This window comes from Schistocerca gregaria, chromosome 11, assembly GCF_023897955.1.
Source record: "Schistocerca gregaria isolate iqSchGreg1 chromosome 11, iqSchGreg1.2, whole genome shotgun sequence".
In the NCBI taxonomy this organism is placed as follows: domain Eukaryota; kingdom Metazoa; phylum Arthropoda; class Insecta; order Orthoptera; family Acrididae; genus Schistocerca; species Schistocerca gregaria.
Genome location: NC_064930.1, coordinates 68,658,151 through 68,684,558, shown reverse-complemented (window position 1 = coordinate 68,684,558; position 26,408 = coordinate 68,658,151). Strand labels below are relative to the sequence as shown.

Sequence of the window (26,408 nt, the reverse complement as noted above, 5' to 3'; positions counted from 1 at the left end):
ACGCATTTCCATCAAATATGTGACTTTGTTTTTTTATGCTAGAGAGAAGTTAGTTGTGGCTAAGTGGAGCAGGGTGTTGGTTTGGAGCATCTGCTTAACTCTTCTTGATGTTTGTTCAGGATCACCACCTGTACTACAACAGCACGACGGTGACGGATGCGGCGCTGGCGCACAAGCTGTGGATGGAGTTGGCCAACCGTAAGGAGGTGCACGTCAACCCCATGCTGTCGCAGTCGCACCGCCGGGCCAGCGTAAGTACGACGCCGGCTCCCCTCGTACCGGAAGTTGACGTAATCACGTGAATAGGTGTCATCGGCTGAGTCTGCCCCGTACTGTGACTGCTGTTAGGTGGGGGTGCATCAGTCGGCAGGCTCTGTTTGTAGAGATTCCCACAGATATGAAGTAGTATTATTATTTCAGTTTTCTGGCCCTTGGAATAGTGTTGCTTGGTTTCTTGCTTCCCAGTGCAGTGTTAAGTCTGAATTACAGTGGCTTAATTTTGTACACTCATGAATGTGTTCTTTGTTTGTGATCAAACCAATTTTGTGACAGACTGTATTTTGCATATGGCAGGATGGAGATCTTACACAGATGGGCAGTCAATGAATCGTGTCCACTGCTTCTCTTTGTGGTCCGTCGGACACTACCAAAACATACATGAGGTTTTTGCCACTCTTCCCTCACAAAAATGTTTTTTGGAATGTTCTGAGTATTAAATGTGTTTGTTAATGTGTTTCAGTGCAAGATACGATCTCTTAGTTTTTCCAGTCAGTCAATTATTGTGTGGTCTTCAGTCACAGATCATGGAGTTTCCTTTTCTCCCTTAATTTTTGTGTCCTTTTTACTAGAAAATCATTTTTATTGCCATCAAAGTAACAGAAATGGGATCAATTGAAATGCAATTGTCTTTTTATTCTGCTGTAGACATTTACCTGGTGTACTGGTATGAAATGAGCATTAAGATACAAATGTGTCGATAGGGAAAATTTGTTGTGAACGAGCCTTAATATTTTTTTTTTTGTTTTGTTTTTTGTTTGGTTGGTATGACATCTGTCAGATATTTAATATACATCAAGTCGTGGAACAATCTCCATCATCATCATCCTGTTTTCACCATGTTAACAGTGTCGAATTTCATACCAGAAAGTGGTGATTTGCGGAAAGCATTAATTTTTTGTTTCCATTTGAAACAAAGTGCTGCAGAGGACCAGAAAATGCTTGTCGAGGTATTTGGTGATTGTGCTCTATCAGAAGCAACGTGCAAAAGATGGTTTCAATGGTTCAGAAATAATGATTGTGATGTAAGAAATGAAGAACATGGAAGACCACCAAAAAAGTTCGAATACGCCGAAATGCAAGCAATATCGGATGAAGATGATACTTTGAGTCAGAAGCAAATGGCAGCAATGCTAAATGTTGCACAACAAACAATTTCTGAACGTTTGAGAGCTGTGGGAAAGATTTAAATGTGTGGAAAATGGGTGCCACATGAATTGAATGAAAGACAGATGGAAAACCGAAAAACCATATGTCAAATTTAGCTTCAAAGACACGAAAGAAAATAAATTTTGCATCGAATTGTTACTGGCGATGAAAAATGGATTTATTTTAAGAATCCTTAACGAGAAAAAATCGTGGTTTAATCCGGGACAACCGTCAACATCGACTGCAAAACCAGATCCATTTGGCAAGAAGACACTGCCCTGCGTTTGGCGGGATCATAAAGGTGTGATGTATCATGAGCTTCTAAAACGAGGTAAAAGTGTGAATACTAATCACTACAGACAACAGATGATTAATTTGAACAATGCATTGATCAAAAAAAGACCAGAATGGGCCGGAAGACATGGCAAAGTATTATTATTATTATTATTATTATTATTTATTTATTTATTTATTTATTTATTTTATTTATTTTTTTTCCACGACAATGCACCTGCACACCAAGCAAAACTGGTTCAGGATACAATCAAAACACTTGGCCGGGATCTGCTACCCCATCCTCCGCATTCACCAGACTTGGCCCCTTCCGACTACCGTTTATGTTCATCAATGGGACACGCATTGGCTGAGGAACACTAGGATGCCTACGGAGAAGTCGAAAATGGGTGTCTGATTGGTTTGCTTCAAAAGACGAAAGTTTCCGTTGGTGTGGTGTCCCGCAAATTGCCAGAAGGCTATGCTCAGTACTTTGAATAAAATGTTTTTACTTTTCAATTCAAAATTAGTATTTCATTTTCACAAAAAAATGCTCATTTCATACCGGTACACCTGGTAGTTAAGACTTGGACTTCTTTAACTTACATGATTTTTGGATCTTGGGTGTTGGTAACATCAAATATTACTGTTCTTTCTTTCTTTCTTACTTACTTACTTACTTACTTACTTACTCCTTGGCACTACAGCCCTTGTAGGGCCTTAGCCTTCCGGACAACCACTGCCCACTCTTCTCTGCTGTCTGCCTTAGCTCTCCATCTTCTAACTCCCATCGTTCTCAAGTCGTCCTTCACATTGTCTAGCCATCTGGTCCTCGGTCTGCCCCCCTATGCAACACCCACCGGGTTTTCCTTCGAAAACTTTCTTGGCTGTGTTGTTCTCCACCATTCCTTTCTCCTTGTCCCAACAAACGTAGTCTATTACTCTTATCCTGTCAAGATATCTGGTTTGTTGTAAAACTCTCTGATCTCCTTACTAATTCTGATTCTCCAAAAACCCTATCATTCACTGGCCCATAGATTTTCCTAAGTATCTTCCTTTCCCATCTTGGCAACAACTCATCATAATTTTGTGATAGTCCAGGTCTCTTTGAACCATACATCACCAAAGGTCTACCTACTGTATGATAGTGTCGGCTTCAGATTCATACTAAGGCTTCTTGCTCTAAACACTTTAAACAGTGCAAAGTAGCTCCTGTTACCAACTGCAATCCTTGCATGTATTTTGTCTCTCTTACCTTTATTCTCAGTTACCAGTGGCCCGAGATATTTACGGCTCTGACAGCTTTCATATTTTTCTACATTCAAAGTCTTGCTACTTTCTCCTTCACTACCGTATTTACTCGAATCTAAGCCACACTCGAATCTAAGCCGCACCCAAAAAATGAGACTCGAAATCAAGGAAAAAAAATTTCCCGAATCTAAGCCACACCTGAAATTTGAGACTCTAAATTCAAGGGGAGAGAAAAGTTTTAGAGCGCCCCTCCAAATCAAAACAAAGTTGGTCCCTTGTAACGTGAAACACAATTGAGGTCAAATGGATGAAGATACAGCTACAGTAGTTAGGTTCGAGTCGTAAGCTTAACAGTTAACCTTTACCAAGTAGTCATTGCTATGTGTCAGGTTCTCCGTCCGTATTTATACGGGTACCCTTGCTTTATCACATGCTTCGCCTGGTTTGAATTGATTGGTTATTTTTCTTTGATCTGATAAGTGCCGTTCTCTTTGTTAAGCTGCTCTAAGCTGAAAATGCATTACTGTACTGTCATGCATTGTTCGTCGCATTCTGATAATGAATGTTTACGACCTGTCGCCGCTCGCGGCATGGCTTGCTTTTGTGCACGCTACCGCCGCTTACAATAAAAAAAAGAGAGGAATCATCTCATTAGCGAACCAATGGCAAGATACTGCTTGCCATTAGCTGTCACTTACACTGCTGCTTTCTTTGATAATGATCAACAAGAACCAAATAATAGACTGCGTATGATAGAAGGTGTTCTGAATGAGAGTTTACGAAAAATTTTCTCCGTTTGAAAATCTTTGCAGACGCCTCTTTAGTACATTACATTCTGCACAGAAATTAGTCATCTTAGATTTAAAAGCTAGGCAATTGCCGTGCTTCATTTCTGACTGTATCACTATTAGGCATAAGAATAATATGAATGTAAACATGACATGAGAAATAAATCTTTATTTTTAATATATTTTTCCCATGTGGAAGTTTCTTTCTGTTTTATTCACATCGTACTTAAACATGACATGATATTTAGATACTTCCGCGTTTGCTGTTGTCTCACTCTAGTTTCGTAGTTTATTAGGCAGACAGGATTTGAATGAGATAGCAGCACACATGAAAGAATACATGGCAAAATGTTTATATTTGTGTTATTCTTACAGTGAAGAGAATACTGCATGTGATTCACAATTCATAAAAGTTCCTATTAGCAACCATCTCTTCTTACAGGTAGGAAAAAATTCAGAACGTAGAGTTGGCCATATTGACAAAAACCCCAAACAGTCTTGCCAGTCGGATTTTCTTAGTACATTGAAATGCTGCTACATTCGAAGATGAACAATACGGAATTTGTATTTACTTCGCTGGATAATGTATGAAAATGCAGTGGTCGAAACTCGGGGTGGAGGAAAAAAAGCACTTCTTTCCCCCCCCCCCCCCCCCCCCCTCTCTCTCTCTCTCTCTCTCTCTCTCTCTCTCTCTCTCTCTCTCTCTCTCTCTCTCTCTCTCTCCCCCCCCCCCCCTCCCTCTCCCCCCTCCCTCTCCCCCCCCTCTCTCCCTCTTTTTTTTTTTTTTTTTTTTTTTTTTTTTTTTTTTTTTTTTTTTTTTTTTTATGCAGAGGTTTTGGCGCCAGTATTTGTCTTTGTACCTGCAAAGCAAGCCTGTATAGCACTACATATATTTGACGGCAGAAGTTACTTGTGGGAGCACCACTACATTTTTCAGAACTTCCGCTTACTTTGTACTCGATTTTAAGCCGCAGGCGGTATTTTGGGTTACGAAAACCGGAAAAAAGTGCGGCTTAGATTCGAGTAAATACGGTATATCTTTTCCTAGATGTTAACATGTACTTGGTCTTTGATTAATGCTCAGCCCCATCTGCACAATATCTTTCTGCTTTTTCAAGCTTTTCTTCCAGGTCCTCTTTCCTCCTGGATAACAAATCAGTCATCCGCATATGCAAGCTCCTGAGCCACTCTATTGAACAGTGTTCCCCCCCCAGGGTTGTTGCTTTGTGTCTTTCGCGTTACTCTCTCCAAGGCGACATTAAACAGAATAGTGTAGAGCACATCACCCTGCCTCAGTCCTCTGTTTACTTGAGATGCCTTCGATAAAGTGCCCTTGATGTTTACTTCGCATATTGTTCTTATCAAAGTCCTTTCGAACAATCTTATAAATTTGTTAGGGACTCTTTTCTCTCTCTCTCTCTCTCTCTCTCTCTCTCCCTCTCTCTCTCTCTCTCTCTCTCTCTCTCTCTCTTGCATTGCCTTCCAAAGTTGATCCCTTTTGATACTATCATAAGTGTATCTAAAATCAATGAACAGCTGGTGGACATCAATGTTATATTTCTAACATTTTTCAAGGATCTGTTTGATAGTGAAAATCTGATTTCTAGTAGATCTATTAGTTCTGAAACAACACTTCTAGTCTCCTAGATACTCTTCTACATGTGTTCTTAACCGCCAAGCCATGGTTTTTCCTAATACTTTATATACTATACACAACAGTGCAATTCCTCTATAATTCCCACAGTTAGCTTTGTTGTGTTTCTTATGTACAGGGCAGAGCATTGCTGCACTTCACTGTTTCAGCATACTTTCTTTCCACCATGTTGTTGTTGTCGTCGTCGTCTTCAGTCCTGAAACTGGTTTGATACAGCTCTCCATGCTACTCTATCTGTCAAAGCTTCTTCATCTCCCAGTACCTACTGCAACCTGCTTAGTGTTAGTGTATCCATCTACTGTTCTCCCTCTACGATTTTTATCCTCCAATGCTAAATTTGTGTTCCCTTGATGCCTCAGAACATGTCCTACCAACCGGTCCCTTCTTCTGCGAAGTTGTGCCACAAACTCCGCTTCTCCCCAATTCTATTCAACACCACCTCATTAGTTATGTGATCTACCCATCTAATCTTCAGCATTATTCCGTAACACCACATTTCGGAAGCTTCTATTCTCTTCTTGTCCAAACTAGTTACCGTTCATGTTTCACTTCCATACGTGGCTACACTCCATATAAATACTTTTAGAAAGACGTCCTGACACTTAAATCTATACCTGATGTTGACAAATTTCTCTTCTTCAGAAACTCTGTCCTTGCCATTGCCAGTCTGCATATTATATCCTCTCTACTTCGACCATCATCAGTGATTTTGCTCCCCAAACAACAAAACTCATCTACTTCTTTAAGCATCTCATTTCCTAATCTAATTCCCTGAGTATCAACTGATTTAATTCGACTACATTCCATTATCCTCGTTTTGTTTTTGTTGATGTTCATCTTATATCCTCCTTTCAAGACAGTGTCCATTTCGTTTAGCGGCTCTTCCAGGTCCTTTGCTGTCTCTGACTGAATTACAATGTCATCGGCGAACCTGTGTTTTAATTCCTACTCCAAATTTTTCTTTTGTTTCCTTTACGGCTTGCTCTATATGCAGATTGAGTAACATCGGGGAGAGGCTACAGCCCTCTCACTCCCTTCCCAACAAATGCTTCCCTTTCATACCCCTCGACTCTCATAACTGCCATCTGGTTTCTGTACGAATTGTAAATAGCCTTTCGCTCCCTGTATATTACCTCTGCCCCTTCAGAATTTGATAGAGAAAGCTTTTGATAGTGTTGACTGGAATACTCTCTAAGTCTACAAGTGCTAGAAATGTAGGTTTGCCTTTCCTTAATCTATTTTCTAAGAAAAGTCATAGGGTCAGTATTACCTCACGTGTTCCAATATTTCTACCGAATCCAAACTGATCGTCCCCGAGGTCGGCTTCTACCAGTTTTTCCATTTATCTGTAAAGAATTCGCGTTAGTATTTTGCAGCCGTGACTTATTAAACTGACTGTTCAGTAATTTTCACATCTGTCAAAACCTGCTTTCTTTGGGTTTGGGATTATTATATTCTTCTTGAAGTTCGAGGGTATTTTGCCTGTTTCATACATCTTGTTCACCAGATGGATGGGTTTTGTCGTGGCTGGCTCACATCTTGCTCACCAGATGGATGGGTTTTGTCATGGCTGGCTCTCTCAAGGCTATCAGCAATTCTAATGGAAGGTTGTCTACTGCCAGGGCCTTGTTTCGAGTTAGATCTTTCAGTGCTCCGTCAAATTCTGCACTCAATATCATATCTCCCATTTCATCTTCACCTTTGTCCCCTTTCATTTCCATAATATTGCCCTCACCCTTGTCTAGACCCGCTATATACTCCTTCCACCTTTCTGCTTTTCCTTCTTTGCTTAGAACTGGTTTTCCGCCTGAGTTCTTGATATTTGTACAGGTGATTCTCTTTTCTCCAACGGTCTCCTTAATTTTCCTGTAAGCGGCATCTAACTTACCCTAGTGATACATACTTCTACGTCCTTACGTATGTCCTCAAGCTGTCCCTACTTAGCCATTTGGCGCTCCCTGTCGATCTAATTTTTGAGACTTTTTTATTCCCTTTCATCTGCTTCATTTACTGCTTTTTTATATTTTCTCCTTTCATCAATTAAATTCTATATCTGCTGTTAGGATAATGATGATTAAACACAGGGGTACCACTGACAACAGGCTTACTAAGCTAGAAGGGTAAAGATAAAAATTAACGTAAACCATTTCCTTTTGTTTGTTGTATTTCCCCGTGGCTTATCAAAATGTAGACTGTCAATAAATGGCATCAGTTTACAATAGATACAGTGTTAACTTTCAAGCCTGTACTTTGTCAGTATAGCAGTTTGTAATTTTAATTTGTCAGAATTTTTCTCAACAACCCTCTTAAGGAAAAAAATGAGGATCCTCATATTTTGGTAAATATGGTGTTAAAAATTACTATAAAAATTGGCGCTGTCTTCATAAGATCAGTTTTATTGGTGAATGTAAAGGTTCTGTTTCCGAGCTACTGTATGTGACAGTCTGTGGTTGCCTTCCAGACGGTGCAGCTGTCCTTTGATTTTCCATTCTATGGGCACCCGGTGCGCAACGTGACAGTGGCGACGGGTGGGTTCGTCTACATGGGCGACTTCATCCACTCGTGGCTGGCTGCGACGCAGTACGTCGCTCCGCTCATGGCCAACTTCGACACCAGCATCTCCGACCAGTCTTTCGTGAAGTACTTGGATAACGGTGGGTGCAGATATTTTAATGTAGTCGTATATTGTTGTACTGCACAAATGTGTGAGCGGAGCAGAAAATTGAGTGACTGACAGATCGTGCAGTGAATGGCATTAGGTTTTACTTGTGTGGTCATTGTTCTCATAAAATATTTCTTTGTAGCATTGGTTATGCTTTTAACAATTTTTTGTTTTAATCGAGTGTTAAAAATAGTGACTTGTGCACCAAAAAGTTGTTTTTGACAAACATTAGAAGACTAGCCCATAAAATGTGATTTACTAACATGTTCAGAACTGTTATTTTATGCATCTGTTAAGTAGATGCTGGGAGTGAAAGGTAATTTGTAACATCTAGAGGAACCACGGAGTTGAAGAAAATGAAAGGGAGCCAGTAGTTAAAGAGGATGACAGGGCTGTAGGCTAACCTCTGTTTAATTAAACTTTGCATTGAGCAAGCTGTGAAGGAAACAGAGGAGAAATTTAGAAAGGGGATGAGTTTGTGGAGCAGAAAGGAAAATTTTATCTGTGGATGACGCTGCAGTTCTGTCAGCGACAGTAAAGGACTTGAAAGAGCAGTCGAGAGGAATGGGTAATGTATTGAAAAGTTGTGGTAAGATGAACATCATCAAAAGTAAACACGAGTAATATAATGTAACCGAATTAAATCGGGCATTGCTGAGGAATTAGATTAAGAGATAAGATGCTAAAAGTGTAAGACGAGTTTATCTACTTGGTCAGCAGAGTAACGGGGAAGGTACAAAATGCAGATTGGCAATAGTGAGAAAAACATTTCTGAAAGAGAGGAATCTGGTAGTTTCTAATATCAACTTAGACATTAGAATCTTTTTTTCTGGAGGTATTAGTCTTTAGTGTAGTGTTATACAGAAGTGAAACATTGACAATAAGCAGTTCAGACAGAAGTGACAAGAAGCTTCTTAAAGTTCGTGCTGAGCAAGAATGCTGAAGATTAAATGGGTAGATAGAAGAACTAATGAGGTTGTACTGAATCAAATCGGGGGAAATTGCAGTTTGACACATCCTAAGAGAACGAATAAGATAAGACGTGCTCCGAGAAATCAAGTAGATATGGCAGTCAAAGCCTTCAATATGGCCCCAGAGATGTTTCATATTGATTTTGGCAAAATTAGGGTATTTCGTTAAGTTTGGCTGCTCTGATGGTGGTCTCCAATTGCAACTGGACCCTTATCTCAGGCATCCAAACATATTATAAAAATGTGTTTGTGTTTGTTTTCCACATCTTGTCTTAAACCATTTGATCGATTTCACCAAATTTTGTACACAAATCACGTACTGTGAGGCAACAATCGCTGTGGGAGTAAGAACCTTTGTTAGACATCGTGTCATGATGAAATTAATGAAAAACTGCCACATCATGCATGACATTTAAATTCATTACTTCTTTCCTTCTAACACTATTCGCAACACATTTTGCAGGCAGTATCTGCATATGCTGTTGAATAAACTATGAAATTACATCATTCTATGGCACTCACATCAGGAGATATGGCATCATAAACAGAGATGCCCAGAAAACTGCTGCATTATATATGAAGTTTTAATACTCTTATTCTTTACTACTAAGACACTTATACAGTCAAGTCAACCTAAGGAACTCGCTGGCATAGGGGCAGCTCTTTTTGACACCTTTCCACTACCAAGTGTAAATGACTAGGTGAAGACGATAGCAGTCTATAAAACTGAGAGTCAGTCTTGCCAAAGAGATGGTTATAAAATTATGTTGTAGAGATGTGTAGCAGTTGTGGCCATCATACAGAAGCTGTCGGGGATCATGTTTCTTAATGTGAATATTGAACTTACACATTTGTACGTCATGCATATTTCTTTGTGCAACTGTTTAACAAATAGTTCATGGTGTGGGTTCCTGTAGTCACAAGTGTTTTCATAAATGTGTGGAAATTAAATTTTTTTCTATACTTTACTACATACACTGTTATTTTTTGTTTTCATTTTTAATAGAAAAATGACAAAATGAGTAGCTGAGCAATGCCAGGTTCATCAGCTAGTTCTATGGTAAATTGATTTATGTATATTTGGCTCCCACCCCCCCCCCCCCCCCCCCGCCCCCCCCATGAACCATGGACCTTGCCGTTGGTGGGGAGGCTTGCGTGCCTCAGCGATACAGATGGCCGTACCGTAGGTGCAACCACAACGGAGGGGTATCTGTTGAGAGGCCAGACAAACGTGTGGTTCCTGAAGAGGGGCAGCAGCCTTTTCAGTAGTTGCGGGGGCAACAGTCTGGATGATTGACTGATCTGGCCTTGCAACATTAACCAAAACGGCCTTGCTGTGCTGGTACTGCGAACGGCTGAAAGCAAGGGGAAACTACAGCCGTAATTTATCCCGAGGACATGCAGCTTTACTGTGTGATTAAATGATGATGGCATCCTCTTGGGTAAAATATTCCGGAGGTAAAATAGTCCCCCATTCGGATCTCCAGGCAGGGACTACTCAGGAGGATGTCGTTATCAGGAGAAAGAAAACTGGCGTTCTACGGATCGGAGCGTGGAATGTCAGATCCCTTAATCGGGCAGGTAGGTTAGAAAATTTAAAAAGGGAAATGGATAGGTTAAAGTTAGATATAGTGGAAATTAGTGAAGTTCGGTGGCAGGAGGAACAAGACTTCTGGTTATAAACACAAAATCAAATAGGGGTAATGCAGGAGTAGGTTTAATAATGAATAGGAAAATAGGAATGCGGGTAAGCTACTACAAACAGCATAGTGAACACATTATTGTGGCCAAGATAGATACGAAGCCCACACCTACTACAGTAGTACAAGTTTATATGCCAACTAGCTCTGCAGATGACGAAGAAATTGAAGAAATGTACAATGAAATAAAAGAAATTATTCAGATAGTGAAGGGAGACGAAAATTTAATAGTAATGGGTGACTGGAATTCGAGTGTAGGAAAAGGGAGAGAAGGAAACATAGTAGGTGAATACGGATTGGGGCTAAGAAATGAAAGAGGAAGCCGCCTAGTAGAATTTTGTACAGAGAACAACTTAGTCATAGGTAACACTTGGTTTAAGAATCATGAAAGAAGGTTGTATACATGGAAGAACCCTGGAGATACTAAAAGGTATCAGGTTTTAAGTTGTAAGACATTTCCAGGGGCAGATGTGGACTCTGACCACAATCTATTGGTTATGACCTGTAGATTAAAACTGAAGAAACTGCAAAAATGTGGGAAATTAAGGAGATGGGACCTGGATAAACTGAAAGAACCAGAGGTTATACAGAGTTTCAGGGAGAGCATAAGGGAACAATTGACAGGAATAGGGGAAAGAAATACAGTAGAAGAAGAATGGGTAGCTCTGAGGGATGAAGTAGTGAAGGCAGCAGAGGATAAAGTAGGTAAAAAGACGAGGGCTGCTAGAAATCCTTGGGTAACAGAAGAAATATTGAATTTAATTGATGAAAGGAGAAAATATAAAAATGCAGTAAATGAAGCACGCAAAAAGGAATACAAACGTCTCAAAAATGAGATCGAGAGGAAGTGCAAAATGGCTAAACAGGGATGGCTAGAGGACAAATGTAAGGATGTAGAAGCTTATCTCACTAGGGGTTAGATAGATACTGCATACAGGAAAATTAAAGAGACCTTTGGAGAGAAGAGAACCACGTGTATGAATATCAAGAGCTGAGATGGCAACCCAGTTCTAAGCAAAGAATGGAAGGCAGAAAGGTGGAAGGAGTATATAGAAGGTTTATACAAGGGTGATGTACTTGAGGACAATGTTATGGAAATGGAAGAGGATGTAGATGAAGACGAAATGGGTGATACGATATTGCGTGAAGAGTTTGACAGAGCACTGAAAGACCTGAGTCGGAACAAGGCCCCGGGAGTAGACAACATTCCATTAGAACTACTGACGGCCTTGGGAGAACCAGTCATGACAAAACTCTACCAGCTGGTGAGCAAGATGTATGAGACAGGCGAAATACCCTCAGACTTCAAAAAGAATATAATAATTCCAATCCCAAAGAAAGCAGGTGCTGACAGATGTGAAAATTATCGAACTATCAGTTTAATAAGTCACAGCTGCAAAATACTAACGCGAATTCTTTACAGACGAATGGAAAAGCTGGTAGATGCGGACCTCGGGGAGGATCAGTTTGGATTCCGTAGAAATACTGGAACACGTGAGGCAATACTGACCTTACGACTTATCTTAGAAGAAAGATTAAGAAAAGGCAAACCTACGTTTCTAGCATTTGTAGACTTGGAGAAAGCTTTTGACAATGTTGACTGGAATACTCTTTTTCAAATTCTAAAGGTGGCAGGGGTAAAATACAGGGAGCGAAAGGCTATTTACAATTTGTACAGAAACCAGATGGCAGTCATAAGAGTCGAGGGGCATGAAAGGGAAGCAGTGGTTGGGAAAGGAGTGAGACAGGGTTGTAGCCTCTCCCCGATGTTATTCAATCTGTATATTGAGCAAGCAGTAAAGGAAACAAAAGAAAAATTTGGAGTAGGTATTAAAATTCATGGAGACGAAGTAAAAACTTTGAGGTTCGCCGATGACATTGTAATTCTGTCAGAGACGGCAAAGGACTTGGAAGAGCAGTTGAACGGAATGGACAGTGTCTTGAAAGGAGGATATAAGATGAACATCAACAAAAGCAAAACGAGGATAATGGAATGTAGTCGAATTAAGTCGGGTGATGCTGAGGGAATTAGATTAGGAAATGAGACACTTAAAGTAGTAAAGGAGTTTTGCTATTTAGGAAGTAAAATAACTGACGATGGTCGAAGTAGAGAGGATATAAAATGTAGACTGGCAATGGCAAGGAAAGCGTTTCTGAAGAAGAGAAATTTGTTAACATCGAATATAGATTTAAGTGTCAGGAAGTCGTTTCTGAAAGTATTTGTATGGAGTGTAGCCATGTATGGAAGTGAAACATGGACGATAACTAGTTTGGACAAGAAGAGAATAGAAGCTTTCGAAATGTGGTGCTACAGAAGACTACTGAAGATAAGGTGGATAGATCACGTAACTAATGAGGAGGTATTGAATAGGATTGGGGAGAAGAGAAGTTTGTGGCACAACTTGACTAGAAGAAGGGATCGGTTGGTAGGACATGTTTTGAGGCATCAAGGGATCATAAATTTAGCATTGGAGGGCAGTGTGGAGGGTAAAAATCGTAGAGGGAGACCGAGAGATGAGTACACTAAGCAGATTCAGAAGGATGTAGGTTGCAGTAGGTACTGGGAGATGAAGCAGCTTGCACAGGATAGAGTAGCATGGAGAGCTGCATCAAACCAGTCTCAGGACTGAAGACCACAACAACAACAACAACAACATATTTGGCTCCTTGCATCTCGGGTGCAGCCTGCACAAATTCCTTCAAACCAGAATATGTACATTAAATAAGGTGGTTAATTCTGCCGCACCCTGTACACCTATCTGCAGGTAGAGGTTTCATTTAAAGAAAGGAACAAAGGAAAATGTAATGGCTGTGTGATGTGTGAAGTTGGAGCTTGAGGTAACTGTGTGTGCGTCTGCAGGCACGGCGTTCACGGTGCAGTGGGAGAATGTGCACCTCCAGGACCGTGCCGAGGTGGGCGGCTTCTCATTCCAGCTCACACTGCACCGCTCGGGTGACATCGTCTTCGTCTACCGCGACGTGCCGCTGCCCGTCGAGGAGATAGCGGACTACCACCACCCGGTGAAGGTCGGCATCTCGGACGCCTACATCATCGACCGCAATGTCTTCTGTAAGTATTCTACTCGGCACGTGCTTTACGTGGAGATTTGCTGCAAAGGTGAACAAATGTGAGGGTGATACAGCAAATTTTGTGACCAAAGTAAGTAACCTGTTGCGTCCTTAAAAAAGTGTGCTAGTTTGGATATGCCATTAAAGCTTCCCATGGAAGCACTGTAACAAACATGTTTGAAAAGGCTGTGTGCAGACTCACAAATGACTGCACGTAAGATCACAATCCCTCCCCTCTCCCCTTGTTGCTAGGTTCAAATTTGAGCTAGGAACGTGGGGTACAAAGTTTTTGGTTCAACCCAGACCATTAGTCATTCGTATGTCCATTTGGACACCTGCCTTTTGTAACTATGTTACAGTATATTAAATAACGTTTGAATGATGAACTGGAGCTGACACTCAATCAAACTGTGCAGATTGATTAATTCCTTGTGCAAAAGGTTTTAGTTAGGCTGAAATTAATGCTCAACTAATGGCACCATTTCTATGTGACCATTCGGACCTCACATGCAAAAGCAGTCACTCTTAAAATAACTTTGGCGTGGACCGAGACTGAGTGTTCAAATCCGGTCCACTGGTGTATCAGACTGGCATAATATAAGTTTTAACCATTTGGAAAAAGTGTTGCTTCATTTGGGTTTTACGTTCTTTTTCTGGGGTGTTTATGAAACATGCTGCTTCTATGTTACAAACTTGTATGAATTGTTCCAAACTTTCAGCAATTTTATTAGGGCACAAAAAGCTGAGGTCATTAGCAGCAGTGTCATAACCTTACAACACTAATAAGTAAAACAAGTTAAAAGTGAATACACGTGCTGAATCGCTGTAAAGATACGGAGCTAAAAATGAGGTCTTTCTCTTCGGAGAAAGATCCACAAAATATGCTGCAGAGACGGCGGTGGTTTCAAATGGAAAAATTAAATGTTTTTGCTGTATTGCTACAGTGGGTTAAAAGTAAAACACAGTAAATAACGTATGTGTTGATCACTAAAACAGCTGATAAACAATTGGCAAACAGATACTGGAGTGTAAGGGGGCTAAATAAAGGGCATCCGGGTAGGAAATGGCAGACCGTCAAATGTTGACGCTAGTGAGCGCAAAGTGGTGGGTCACTACTTAACGAATGATGATAGCAACAAACAGTGGCCAATACACAAACTAGCTAAAGTGATCTCCTCATGACGAGAGAGCTGAGAGGTGGTCGCAAAGCTGTTGGGAGAGGTTTAATTCCCCAGAGCTTGTTCCCATGAAGAGAAGACAAACGGTGATGCCAAAGTGATGCCATCTGCCGACAGACAGCACGATCAGCTGAAGGAATGGAAGAGAGAGCATGTCGAGTTAGGAAGATTGCAATCTCGGCAGCTGTCAGTGGCCTCATTTCTCATAAGACCTCAGACCTACATGATGGTAAACCCACATGAATATCACAGTGCCGTCTTCAACAGCAAGGAAGTGGAAGCTTCCCTGGATCCGTTGCAGTAAGGGATGGACTCTGTACAGCACACAGAGGCTCTGAAGGGCACTGAGAGAGACTGAGCGTACGACACAGTTAAAAAGCCTGTGTCTGATGTCCTGCGTGAAGGACGAAGAGCTCTGCAGTAAATATTGAGTAGTGTTCTGGAAGCTGATACCGAAAGTTTTTGGTACCAATGTCGAAGCACACACAAGACCACGGCCAGTCTTAGGAGCCTTCATTGTACGAGGAGATACTATCGCTAAGTTGTGTGCGAAGGTGGAGAAACTTAGAGTGATAGATTGTATCTGGAGTAGTATCCTTAGAAAGCAAATGAAGTCAAAGATGAATGTTAGCTGATGCACAAAGCCAAGGTGGTGAAGGGTTCACACCCATCGGGAATGTGGCAGATAGCGTGAAGTTAAGCTGCGGAAGCAATAGCCAAAAGCAAATTCTGGATAGTAGTAGAGGAGGGCACATCCAAACTTTGAACAATAGTAGATAAATGGATAAAGTCAAAATGTAAGTTTTTCATCAAATAATCTTATTTTGTTATAGGGATATGATGGTTTGAAGGCGAGCGAAATGCAGCGTGTAAAATTTGTTCTTACATGAATTGGATCCATGGAAACGGTTTAAAGTGAACCGAATAAATAAAAAATGCATTTTTACAATAAAACTGAAAGCACATACTTCACCGAATTTGCTTGAATTTTGTAAGAAGGCAGACAAATGCCTGTAATTATGGCTGTCCTGTCATTTTATGAAAGCTTTATCTGTTGCCACCATATAAGCAACATGGTCAAAAAAAAAAAAAAAAACCAATACCAGATCAGTTGTTGCCAGTCAACAAAAACTCATTGGTTGCCAAGGTGTGACAGCATAACATCACAGTTACATTAAAGTAGAAGTTTGAAACTAGAATGAAAAATGTTCCTATTATAGCAGGAAAGGTAAGTTAACCCTACTTCCCCAGCACAATGAGGTCTGAGAGAACCACCCGCTCTTACAGGTATGGTGAGAGGTGTAAAAACAAATGCACACAAATTTGTGTGTTTCTAGAGACTATGATGCCTGCCTAACGGGAGCCATCAGAGATTGAGGGTGCATCTGTAATAGGAAATATCCCAAGGTCGTGATCTGTGCATACTACACTTAACTCATTGTCATATTGCATGACATGAAAAATGCTGTGTTCGATGACATGATGGCGCGTGACATGCTGTATGACATGACATCTGGTATCCTTTTACAATGCATCATGTTAAGTCTTACATGAAATGGGTACTGATAATAACAAGCAAAATAGCATGAATGTGTCAACATGTCTTGGAAGCTACCAGATACTTGCCCCCCCCCTCTTTTTATTCTTTTTTTAATTAATTAATTAATTTATTTTTTTACTACAGGAGCATTCTTCATTCTGGTAGTATTACATACTTAATTTTTTTCGTAACCTATTAACAAGATACATAAACATGTTCATCACACCTTCCCATCTTCATTACCAAAAATGGCCAGGCATATGGCCCTCTCCATTCTGCTGCCATGCAAGTACTCCTGTCTCTGAAATTTGCTATGACTAGCTCGACAAGACTGCATTTGCATTTTGCTACCAATGTCTCACATTTTCTCCTTTAACTTACGGATGTTTTGTAGGTTGACATACAACACTGATTGCAGATAAACCCAAAGATAGAAATTGTGTTTTCTGTTCCTTATGGCTCGCTCAGTGATGTCGGCGTCGCACAGTACAAATTGCCACTGGTGATACTGCCCTGATTGATAAACTTTGCGTGCACAACTCACTCGGAGGCGAAAGAAACTGGAGGTGACCTCTCCTGCCGGTGGAAACTTTTCATTTCTTTTGCGGAGGCAAGCAGGTCTAATGTCATCCCGTAGACACTCTTTATTGCAGATGTGAAGTGATGGATCTCTCTCCCATCACTCGTAGTGGACTGGGTTAGGAGCTGATTGTCTTGGGTGGAATAATGCTCTATGAAATACGGAGGTGCTACGCACGTTGCGCCTTTGTATGCAGGTGACAGTGATCGTGAAACCCAGTGTGAGCACAATTTCCAGTGTTGTGGATCGTCTCGGACGATGGAATGACCATTGCCTGTTGAGTTGCGCATCTGCTGAGCAATGTCTGTGGTGGTTGTTCTGCAATATCTGTGAATCTGTTCCTCGATTCTTGGTCATTCTTGCCTTTAATCAGTGTCAGTGGCCTTTGTACATAAGCATTACACACAAGGTGTGTTCAAAAAGTCAGTAACTTTCACATTCTGCAAATAATTTTATTAGTCTATATTAACATTAACTACTTCAAAGTTGTTTTCATATGATGTCAAACAATAGAAATCCAGGATGGAATATAGCAATAATATGAACAGGAAAGTTGCTACTCACCATATAGCGGAGATGCTGAGTCGTAGATAGGCACAACAAAAAGCGCGCGCGCACACATACACTGCAGTTTCGTCGGCTGCAGAAATGACCTGGTTCAATGCATTTGCCTCATTTTTGGTGCTTCAAATAACATTCCTTCAAATGTGGTTTTTTCTTAAAGTTTATATAAAAAAAGTAGCAACATAATTCATTTTTTCCTGTTCACTACCAAATATTTATAATGTCGACCTGTACATTGTTCTACCGTCAACACGCACCAAGAGTTCACTGCCGACTAACTACAGTCAAAGACGACTCCAGCGTCAAAGACATTTTGCACAACACACAAGCTTCCACTTGTAATCAGTCTCTTTGATTTTCTTCGCCACATCTACTAATAGTAATCAATATGCTGTCACTCTCAAAAATATAATTAAATTAGCATAAAATAGGCAAATTGAGTTCATGGTTCAGAGTAGTTTCAGGGGTAAGACAAGGCTGCAACCTGTCTTCACTGTTGTTCATATTATTTATGGATCATATGTTGAAAACAATAGACTGGCTGGGTGAGATCAAGATATGTGAACACAAAATAAGCAGTCTCGCATATGCGGATGACTTAGTTGTGATGGCAGATTCGATTGAAAGTTTGCAAAGTAATATTTCAGAGCTAGATCAGAAATGTAAGGACTATGGTATGAAGATTAGCATCCCCAAAACAAAAGTAATGTCAGTGGGAAAGAAATATAAACGGATTGAGTGCCAAATAGGAGGAACAAAGTTAGAACAGGTGGACGGTTTCAAGTACTTAGTACGCATATTCTCACGGGATGGCAACATAGTGAAAGAACTGGAAGCGAGGTGTAGCAAAGCTAATGCAGTGAGCGCTCAGCTACGATCTACTCTCTTCTGCAAGAAGGAAGTCAATGCTAAACTAAGTTATCTGTGCACCGTTCAATCTTTCAACCAACTTTGTTGTGTGGGAGTGAAAGCTGGGTGGATTCAGGTTGCCTTATCAATAAGGTTGAGGTTACGGATATGAAAGTAGCTAGGATGATTGCAGGTACTAGTAGATGAGAACAATGGAAGGAGGGTGAGGACAATGAGGAAATCAAAGAAAAACTGGGAATGAACTCTGTAGATGTAGCAGTCAGGGCAAACAGGCTTAGATGGTGGGGTCAAAAGATGGAGGAGTCATGTTACACGCATGGGAGAAGCAAGGTTACCCAAGAGACTCGTGGGTCCAGCAGTAGAGGGTAGGAGGAGTCGGGGCAGACGAAGGAGAAGGTACCTGGATTCGGTCAAGAATGATTTTGAAGTAATAGGTTTAACATCAGAAGAGCCACCAATGTTAGCACTGAATAGGGGATCATGGAGGAATTCTATAAGGGGGACTATGTTCAAGACTGAACGCTGAAAGGCATAATCAGTCTTAGATGATGATGATGATGATGATGATGATGATGATGATGATGATGATGAAATAAGGCAAATTACAATCAAAAGAATATTGTGACAGAAATATAAGAAAACATTTACAACTTCCCTCATTAAATTTGGTATCGACAAATCCAGTAGGAAATAGCACATCTTCCAGATCCGCACATTACCCACTGTTGCTCATTCTAGTAATACTGCGTGTGCCTACAGTTGTGCGGCGGAAGACCATCTACGAGTACCACCGCGTGGCGTTCAACCACGAGGACATCCAGAACGGGACGGTGATCGTGCTGAGCGCGCTGCCCAACTGCCGCTCGGCCCCGGACTGCATCACCTGTCTGACGGGCGTCCAAAACTTCCAGGTCAGTGGTTAACAGAGTCTGTCAGGTGCGACACCTTGCGTGTGAGCGAGATGGGCTTTCTCTAGAATCTTAAATGCTGTTCGTTTGAGCTTCGAGAAGGTGCAGCCAGCACGTGGTTGTCAAATGTTTAGGGCAGTTCATTCCTTTAGTGGTTGTTATTTTACGCGTGCATTTGAAAAATTAAAGGTCAAAAACAGTCTTGAGCTATGATCAGTTTACTTTCATTGCCAGAAAAGCTGAAGTTGACCACTTTTTGCAACGTCCCACGAAACCAAATGGACAGTTTTCATTCGAACCTAAGATTTTCAAAGTTAAATTGTTTGTAGCGTGATTTTTATCCAGGTGGCATATATGGAAAAATGTAACAAGTAAGTATCAAAACACATTTATACTGATGACTGTGATAAACATGAAATTACAAGTCCATGGTAATAGATAAAGGAAAGTGGGGCTGCAGCTGGAAGTGAAATTACAAGGGTTCTTTGATCAACCTGGTAATTTCTGTGAAAGATTGCAACATTTTTGTTGCGCGTTTGTTGTTGTTGTTGTTGTCTTCAGTCCCGAGACTGGTTTGAGGCAGCTCTCCATGCTACTCAATCCTGTGCAAGCTTCAACAACTCCCAGTACCTACTGCAACCTACATCCTTCTGAATCTGCTTACTGTATTCATCTCTTGGTCTCCCTCTACGATTTTTACCCTCCACGCTGCCCTCTGGTACTAAACTGCTGATCCCTTGATGCCTCAGAACATGTACTACCAACTAATCCCATCTTCTGGTCAAGTTGTGCTAGAAACTCCTCTCTAATCTTCAGCATTCTTGTGAAGCACCACATTTCGAAAGCTTCTATTTTCCTGTTGTCCGAACTATTTATCGTCCATGTTTCACTTCCATACAAACGGCTCCCTGACACTTAAATCTATACTCAATGTTAACAAATTTCTCTTCTTCAGAAAAGCTTTCCTTGCCATTGCCAGTCTACATTTTATATCCTCTCTACTTCGACCATCATCAGTTATTTTGCTCCCCAAGTATCATATAAAGAATATCAACAGTGTTCAGCCGACAGTTCGTTGTTGGTAGCCATCTGAATTTGCCAGTTCGTTGACTACAATTGAAAATGGGTGTTGTTAAACATTTTTCTTTGAAGGGTTGGACTGCCGCAAAAAATCAAAACAGATTTGGTTCAAGTTGACGTGCACTCTGCACCACCACTGGAGACCATTTATTTTTATATTAATGCATGTAAACATGGTTGGACAAGCCCCGAAGGACACTCTGTCCATTGAGCTAAGGTCACCACAAACAAAACTGTTGACTAAATTTATGCTATGATAATGCAAGACCACTGAACAAAAACTGATTAGATTACTGAGACTCTACGCATCACAACAGAGTGATTGCATTATCCACCAAAAGTGCATCCAGCACAGCCTTTGAGTACAATGTCAGGCAATGTTTAATCGCAGTCCACAAGACTTCTGTGCTGATTTGTGGCTGTTGATGTTGCCTGGATCCATCATTATACATCAGAATCAGAAAGACGGTCAAACACAATGGACAAAAGTTGGTGGCAGTACATCGAAGAAGGCGGGGACCATTTTGTCAGATTGTAAGATGATAGTCACTGCTTTTTTTGTATTACCAAGGAAGAGTCCTCATAGATCACTTGGAAAAAGCTGGAACCGTAACTGGGTCCTTAGAAAGCTGCACTGTCTGAAGAAAGACAGAGGTTGGCACGCAAAAAAGGACTTATTCACCAGGATAATGCACCACTCCACACTGTGCGATAGCCTGGTGAAACTGCACGAGGTTGTTCCTTGTCCACCCTATTCACTGGACTGACCCCCCCCCCCCCCCCCAGTGATTGCTTCTTGTTCGTTAACTTTAAACTTAGGCTTGCTGGGAAGAAATTTTCATCAAATGAGGAATTGATAGTTGCAGACAAAGAGTATTTGAACCATTTGCAAAACATTTTTTCCTTGCAGTTTTGACAAACCACTCATTTATGTTGAACGTTTTGTGAGATATTTCAAGAGTGCTTTGGCGCATCACTTATCAATGTTTTCATATTCTATGAAGTTTCTTATGATGTATGCATCCCACGGAATACAAATTATGTACATATCAGTAGAATTACTGAGGAGTTAAGCATTGTTACAAAACAATGTCGGCGGCACATAAGAAAATAAAATTGATGGTTCAGATAGAAGAGACAATGATTTGATCTGATTTTCATGAATCAAATGCACTGTGCCAGCTATAACCACCTGCTGTCCCTGTTGATCGCTCATAGCCTTCTATAAGGTGTATCACAATTAATGGCGTAAATGTGTACGGTTGAAATTACACGATACTAGAAGCAAAAAAGGCTTCGGTCAACGTAGGTCCTCGGGTGAACCGTTTGCAAGATCATGGTGCCTTCACGGTTACCTGCCACCACTGACTTAATTCCGTGTAAATGTCATTCCTGTTTGTAAAACGTAACATTATGTTCAACACTTAGAGAAGTTGCCAGGGATATTTCAGTTGAACTGCAGCTGCTTCGAATGAACAGGGCTCCAGGTACATGATGTACTTGTAGTTAAATGTTGTGTTCCATACATTGAGTTTAGTAACAATGTACTCATGATCACCTAGAGCCCCTCTCCACACGTTCAGTGAGAATAATCGCTGGTGTGGAGACTTGGGCACAGTGTGTGTGTGTGTTGGAGCTCAGACGACTCCAACATGAGAATTGTGATAATTGAACAGAGAATCAAGAGTGAACTCCATTTCATCTATATAAATAAAAATGAAATGCTCTTCATTGGTAAGTGCATCAGTTGGGAATGGCTAGAATGATTTGACTACTAAACAAAGAAAAAGAAAAGATGCAAAAGTCGTCTCGAAAATTTGGGAAAACCTGAAAGTGCCTATAAGGACCATAACTCAAGATTTGGGTAGTGGATATCTGTAATTCTTTTTGTTTTGTTTGTTTGCTATGGTCTTCGAAAATTTTTCAGGAAAAACAAATTTGGACAATTATAAAAGGAACACCAAAATTTCGGACAAGCTACAAAAATAATTATTCTTGTATGCACTCCTAAATGTAACTGGCGAGAGGGACAACACATTTGATGCTCTCTTGTTTTGTCCATTATGTTTCCAGGATGTAAATAACTCCACTGAATGTTTTCGGTTGGAAAAAACAAGGTCAGGGAAGAAATTTTGGGAACACACATTTCAGCTTAAATCAAAATAAAATTAATTTGTTTCTACTCTCGTATTTTGCGATCTGTCCAGCAAATTGTATTTTATTTCTATTCCAATTCAAATTTATCTTGTTGGCTATGTGTGCGTATTTCGTTTGACAGCTGATTGTCAGATGGTGAATAAAGCCAATTTTTTTGTTACATATTCATGAAAAATTGTTTCATTTATTTATTTCCAGTTGAACCATGGTTCTGTTGTATGTTTATTGCAGTTTCATGAAATGAATTAAGTTTAGTCATTTAATCTTAAACAAATTTACAGATTTACATATGTAATAGTGTGAGCCTCAGTGTCAAACGGTAATAGAGTAACAACAAAGTGAATAAATTGTCCACATTCGGTGGGATTGTTTCACAACTGCATTGCAATGCCATCAATAAGACAAAGCAATTTAGATTCCAGAGCTCATAATGCTACACATTTCTAGCATTTCATTGTTGTAAAGCAGGTAGAATACGTCTCGCATGCCAAATTTCCCATTGGCATACTTCTAAAGGTCTCCTCAGATTTATTCATGGCCACAATTGTTAACAGATATAGTGGTCACTCAAAAGTAACTTTTCTAATTTTTACTATATTTACATGTATCCAATAGCTATATGAGGGGGCACACAAAAATAACCGCAATTTCTTTCTAGAAAGCATATACTTTATTGTTTTCAAATACAACCTTAATCTCCTTCAAAGTACTCTCCATTAGTATTAATACACTTGTCCAAACGTTCATTCCAGTGTTCGAAGCACCATTTAAAATCGTCCTCTTTGATACCTGCTAGCAGTTTCATGACATTGCATTTTACGTCTTCCACATCCGTAAAACACTTCCCTCTCAAGTCTCTTTTTATCTTCGGGAATAGGAAGAAGTCAGAGGGTGCTAAATCTCGTGAATAGTGTGCGTGGTTCAAGGTAGTCGTTTTCGTTAGAGGCCAAAAACAGGCGAATGCTGAGAGCTGTGTGTGCGGGAGCGTTGTCGTGATGCAGGAACCACACGCCAGAATCCCATAAAGCTGGATGTTTTTGTGACAATCTTCTGCGAAGCTGTTTCATAACCTCCTAATAGAATTGTTGGTTTACTGTCTGGTTTTCAGGGACAAATTCAGAATGTACGATCCCTTTGATGTCAACAAAAAAAAAAGCTCAACATCGTTTTCATATTGGATTTCACTTGTTTAGCTTTTTTTGGTCGAGGTGAGCCAGGTGACTTCCACTGTGATGACTGTTGTTTACTTTCTGGATCGTACCCGTAGCACCGTGACTCATCACCTGTAATGATTATGCGGATCATCTTTGAATGTCTCCTTCATTTCGAGACAAGCTCGAATGAGATGATCCCTTTGATCTCCGGTAAGAAGCTTCAGCATGAATTTTGCTGCCAGTCTTCGCATCCCCAAATTGATGGTCAAGATGCACTGAATTGAGCTCCAGCACAACCCGGACAAGTTCTCGAGTCTGTAGATTGTCCATCGATCTTCAGTGATGAGATCACGGATTTTGTTGATGTTGTCTTCGGTTCGAGCAGTTGAAGGTCGACCGAAACGGGGCTGATCGTTAACCACCATTTCTCCTTTTTTTAAACTGAGAAAACCATTCGTACATTTGCGTTTTACTAAGAGCACAGTCTTTGTGGGCTGTCTGAATCATCGCAACAGTTTCTGCTGCGTTCTTGCCAAGCAAGAAACGAAATTTCAGTGCCGCACGTTGTTCGTAATTCTGCGTGTCACGTCTGCCCTGTACGCACACTCAAAGAACTGCCAAAGAAACCACACTTCTCACTGTTGGGTGACACCGCGTGGCAGAATGACTCAGCAGATCTCCTACTACAACCCTCTGGTGGCGCAACCTGCTAATACAAGTACACGATGTGCAGGATTACGGTTCCGGTTACTTTTGAGTCGCCCCTCGTATGCAAAATGATAAGTTTACTGAAATTTGGACTGCTAGTCGTTGGTAGGACATGTTCTGAGGCATCAAGGGATCACCAATTTAGTATTGGAGGGCAGCGTGGAGGGTAAAAATCGTAGAGGGAGACCAAGAGATGACTACACTAAGCAGATTCAGAATTACATAGGTTGCAGTAGGTACTGGGAGATGAAGCAGCTTGCACAGGATAGAGAAGCATGGAGAGCTGCATCAAACCAGTTTCAGGACTGAAGACAACAACAACAACAACAACAACAACAACAACAACAGTCAGTCTGTAAAACATCATTGTATAATGTAGGGTTGCCTGTAGCTCATTGTTGCATCCACTGGCACAATGTCTAGAATCAAAATCCATCTCACTAACACACTGAACTCATTGGATGTGGTGGAGACACATTTGACCGCAAAGCGTTGTTCTACAAATACTACTGCGGCTCATTCCGTGAATTTGTGCAGCAAGTCTCCTTGTCGAGGTTCCTGGAGTGTTAGACTGCTTCCACGCCCATATGCTTGAGCAAGAAGTGCAAAGGTCCTGGTTCCTCAGAGGTGTTGATGCACACTTGTAAACATTTGACTGTCAGGGTGCCTTCAGGCAGGGTCTGCTTTTTGATAAGTGTGCAATCTCCTGTGCATTGCTGTTCACTCTGCCTTATGTGAAGTACATACCTGTGTACTTGTGATTACTGTAATGTTCTATGTTACCACATACTTCAACACAGATGTTGCTCCGCAAACAACTACAGAGTGTTTCCACCTGACTGTGTACTGTTCTTTCATATCCACTCTGTTTACAACTTTGTTTCAAAAGTATAAACAGAGGCCACACCACGGGCTAGCATGTGGTGTTTGCACAGAATCTTGTGAGTAGTGGCTGGTAAGCACAGTCCCAAGCGTTTCGTTTGTGGAGCTGTGAGAATTTTTTGCTTGTACAATTGTGTACTTAAGACTGCATGTGTTTACACTACTAATTATGATACACCCTGTATATTCACCCTATGGGATGCTGAAACTTTGTAAGTGTGTTAATTAATAGGTACAGTTGTGGATATGTTAAAAAAAAATAATAGTTACAATTTATGGTACCAGGTGTAAATATGGGGCTGTAAGCAGCCAGGATGTGGTGTGGCTGCAGGAAAACGGGAGGAACGATCAGAGACACGATAATGGTGTTTGGGGCACATTCATTAGGATACAGTCACAAGTTACAACATGTTTGGCACGGTCTCCCAAGTAGGCAATGTGCTTTATCTGTAATGTGGCACAGTCGACAGTAGAGAACAGCATATATGGTGTAATCGGAGTCATACGATGTCGTATCCTATCCTTCAAATCGGAAAGGGTCTGATCGCATCCCTGGTAATTAGATTTAAATTGAAGGAAGTTTGTTGTATGTGAATAACTCTATGTCCGCCATCCTAGGTACAGGTATTCTACCTTTTGGTGACGTGAAAATTTGTGCCGGATCGGGATTTGAACCTGGATTTGCCGCTTTTTGCAAGTGGCCACCTTACCTTTAGGCTATCTGTACACGTCTCCTCTAAGGGGGGTGAAAAGTTGTAGGCCGCACCTCCAAATCGATACAAAGTTTGCCCATTGTAATATGAGACACAATTTAGGTCAAATGAATGACGATGCAGCTACAGTAGTTTGGTTCGAGTTGTAAGCTTAGCAGTTAAGCTTTACCAGGTAGCCATTGCTAAGCATCAGGCGCTCCGTCCGTATTTATACGGGTATCCTTTCTTTTTCACATGCTTGTCTTGTCTGGTTTGAATTGATTGCCTATTTTTCTTTGATC

General features: G+C 40.8%; 1 protein-coding gene across 2 annotated transcripts in view; it reads left to right on the top strand.

Annotated features, from left to right (window-relative positions):
- The window catches only part of LOC126295210 (plexin domain-containing protein 1), a 1,111,099-nt gene that overhangs the window by 1,060,926 nt on the left and 23,765 nt on the right, over positions 1–26,408 (top strand). For both annotated transcript variants that reach the window (XM_049987546.1, XM_049987549.1), the window contains 4 exons: positions 120–251; positions 7,853–8,045; positions 13,585–13,794; positions 19,285–19,436. In XM_049987546.1, the coding sequence (XP_049843503.1) occupies positions 120–251; positions 7,853–8,045; positions 13,585–13,794; positions 19,285–19,436 (687 nt within the window). The remainder of the gene's footprint in view (positions 1–119; positions 252–7,852; positions 8,046–13,584; positions 13,795–19,284; positions 19,437–26,408) is intronic.